This window comes from Populus nigra, chromosome 3, assembly GCF_951802175.1.
Source record: "Populus nigra chromosome 3, ddPopNigr1.1, whole genome shotgun sequence".
NCBI lineage: Eukaryota > Viridiplantae > Streptophyta > Magnoliopsida > Malpighiales > Salicaceae > Populus > Populus nigra.
The window spans coordinates 1,848,115-1,850,984 of NC_084854.1; the positions used below are offsets into that span (position 1 = coordinate 1,848,115).

The 2,870-nt window shown below is 36.0% G+C and overlaps 1 protein-coding gene across 1 annotated transcript; it reads left to right on the forward strand.

Annotated features, from left to right (window-relative positions):
- The first annotated feature begins 255 nt into the window (after positions 1-255).
- On the forward strand, positions 256-2,366 carry LOC133688069 (phosphopantothenoylcysteine decarboxylase subunit VHS3-like). The gene is made up of 3 exons (XM_062107456.1): positions 256-541; positions 1,651-1,709; positions 1,794-2,366. Exons 1-3 carry the CDS (start codon positions 419-421, stop codon positions 2,152-2,154), a joined length of 543 nt encoding a protein of 180 aa, XP_061963440.1. The 5' UTR covers positions 256-418; the 3' UTR covers positions 2,155-2,366.
- The last annotated feature ends 504 nt before the right edge of the window (positions 2,367-2,870 follow it).

Below are 2,870 nucleotides of genomic sequence, written 5' to 3' on the forward strand. Positions count from 1 at the left end.
CATAGAAATTGAAAGGATTTTTTTTTATTTTTTTGGTTATTTTATTTGAAAAATAACTTTTAAATACTATAGGAGATATTTGTTTGGTCGGCTAACATGTTTTGTCAAACTAACAATAGATATGGAAGGAGGGGCCAATGTGACCTACAATTGAAATCACAAGGGTTGATTTGAAAACATTATTTGTATAGGGTGTAATTTGACCGGATTTATAAAGTAAAGGAACTTCTGGTCATTTTTAGTCAAACAATCCGTCTTTAGCACACTTTCCATGTAGTATATTCTTCACAGCTAGTATTATAAATCTTTCAAAACCTTAACTTAAACCCCAATTCATAACCCTAATTCTCATTTCATTTAAATCCCTCTCGCCTGGGTTTCTTTCTCTCTCTATATTTTTGTGTTTTTTTTGCAGAAAATGGAGGGTCTTCTTTGCTCAAACACTGTCGTTTTGGAGAGCTTCCTCTCTTCTTTAATGGAAGCTGTAGTACTTGAAACAGCCATTGCTGCTTCGAAGGCGCTTGCTTTGTCACTTTTCATGGTATAATGTCTCTGCTACTTTGCATAATTTGTTTATTACAGCTACAATTTGTCAAAAGTTCGAAGCTTTTTTGTTTTTTCACATGTTTTTTATTTTTTATTTTTTTGCTTCTTTATGTGTAAGTTTTGAGAAAGAGACTGTACATTGAATATGTGGATCTGTGCTGTACTGGGTTTTTTCCCTACCTTTTTAATGAAGAAAGTTAGGATTTTGTTATTTTTAGCCTTTTTTTCTTTAGTACAATTGGAGTAGTTATGATGTAGGTTTAGATTATTGTGTTTAAAGGAGCTTCTTTTTGGATGTGGGGTTTGTGTTATGCTACCCTCTAAGGTGCTATTTTTTACTAGGGTTTGGACTTTGGACTGACTTTTTGTTTGTTTATTTTGCTTTCATGGTAATTGTCTAATCGGTCCCTCTTTTGCTCTTCATCTGTGTAGTTGGCTTGTTTACTTTTTTCTCTTTAAAGCTGCTTTGTTTTGTTGATGTAAGTTTGATAGTGAGCTAGTTTTTTTGTTTATTGAATGTGTCTCTGTTATGAACTAGTAATGTCAGGTAGGTAGGAGCTTAAGAGAGAAGTGATTTTTATTTTAACTCTGAGGGTCGAGAAAAAAGAGCAACTTTCAGAGTCGGTTATGATAATTTCTCTTCTGATAACGTTGGTGGGTGAAAGATTTGCGAGGTCTGGTAGGAAATTGAATTACAAATGTTGTAACCTCTATAACTGAACGGTTTCCTTTTTCTTCTCTTGGTTTGGCTTGGACATTCCCTTCGCATAAGTTTTGGCATGGACCTTTTTCTTTGTTCTTCTTAAAAAACTAAACCACAACTTTGTTAAACTGGCAAGCATAATATGTATTGGAATAGAATGTATACAAGTGTCAAATTAAACGAATGATAAACAGTATTAGAGTCGGAAGCTCATTTAAAGTAAATGGAGACTAACACATGTTTTGAGAATGCTTTGCTCTTCCATACTTGTCAGTTATTATTGAAATGAAATTCAACCTGTCGCTCAATCATTGCATTTGTTCCTGGTGCTTGTTGGAGAGCAATTTGTTTCTTCCAACTGGTCTCTTAATTGATCTGAAGTTTGTCCTTTTTTTTACCAGATAGGTTCTTTGCCTACTGGATCCAGTGTCTTCCCAGAAGAGTCTGGCACAAGTCAAGGGTTAGTGATCTCATTTATTTGTCCTTGCTGGTGTGTATGTTCTCTGTTGTTTTAGATGAATTGATAACTAGTCTTGTCCTGCAGGTTTCCTTTGACTGAGCTTCACACAAAGAAGAAACCTGATCCTGACAATCAAGATGGCAGTGATACCGAGGATGATGAAGAGGATGGCGATGAGGATGGCCAAGATGATCAGGATGATGATGAAGAAGGTGATGATGAGGATGAGACTGGCAAAGACGGCAAGGATGGTGACGATCCAGAGGGTGAGCCTGAGGCCAATGGTGATGGTGGCAGCGACGATGACGACGAGGAAGATGGTGATGATGAGGAAGATGATGACGAGGAAGATGATGAAGATGATGAGGAAGATGAAGATGCTGATGACGACGACGAGGAAGATGAGGAAGATATTCCCCAGCCACCAGCTAAGAGGAGGAAATGATTAAAATCATCATCCCTTTTGTTCTTATTTTGTTTTATGCTTTCTTGTTAGGTTGGGAGTTTAGGTTAATGGGAGTGTAGCCTGGGAGGATTCGGGGTGTCTTATCTGCATCATGGTAAAAAGGATTGTGGTAATTGTGTGGACACATCTTGGTATTTCTGATGTTAAGAATTCCGTGGTATTTATTCGCAGTTGCACATTTCCCTGTGTTATACCGTGTTTACCTATGTTAAAGAGTAGAATCTTAGATCCTGCAGGCTACAATTATCTGTGGATTCATTGGGCAGTGGTGCTGCCGTTGCCACTTTTGCTACCAAAGATTTAACCTAGGCAGTGGTGCTAAGCTTGTTAGCATTGCCCATATAATTTATGGAAATCATTGTTCATTGAATCTTGTGGAACTCTTTCAATTATTCTCCTTTGTAGTGTCTCTATCATCTAATTATTGGGGACATTTTAATCGATCCGCAGGAATCCAAGCATACCAAGATCATTAAGTTAAAATAATTGATGATGGGATCTTTCAAAACAAAAAGGTTTGACAAGGCCTTAAATGCTTCAAGAATCAAAGACATCTTAAAATAACATTCCTCCACGCACTATTAAACATGTTTGAAGCACTATTAAACATGTTTGAATGTATGATTGTAATTATGTTTTACTTTAAAATATATTAAAATAATTTATTTTTTTAAATTATTTTTGATATTAGTCCA

Excerpts from the sequence above, each read along its gene's own strand:
- LOC133688069 (XM_062107456.1), top strand. The coding sequence starts at position 419 with ATGGAGGGTCTTCTTTGCTCAAACACTGTCGTTTTGGAGAGCTTCCTC. Across the intron at positions 542-1,650 it reads TTGCTTTGTCACTTTTCATG|ATAGGTTCTTTGCCTACTGG; the intron begins GTATAATGTCTC and ends TTTTTTTACCAG. Across the intron at positions 1,710-1,793 it reads GAGTCTGGCACAAGTCAAGG|GTTTCCTTTGACTGAGCTTC; the intron begins GTTAGTGATCTC and ends CTTGTCCTGCAG.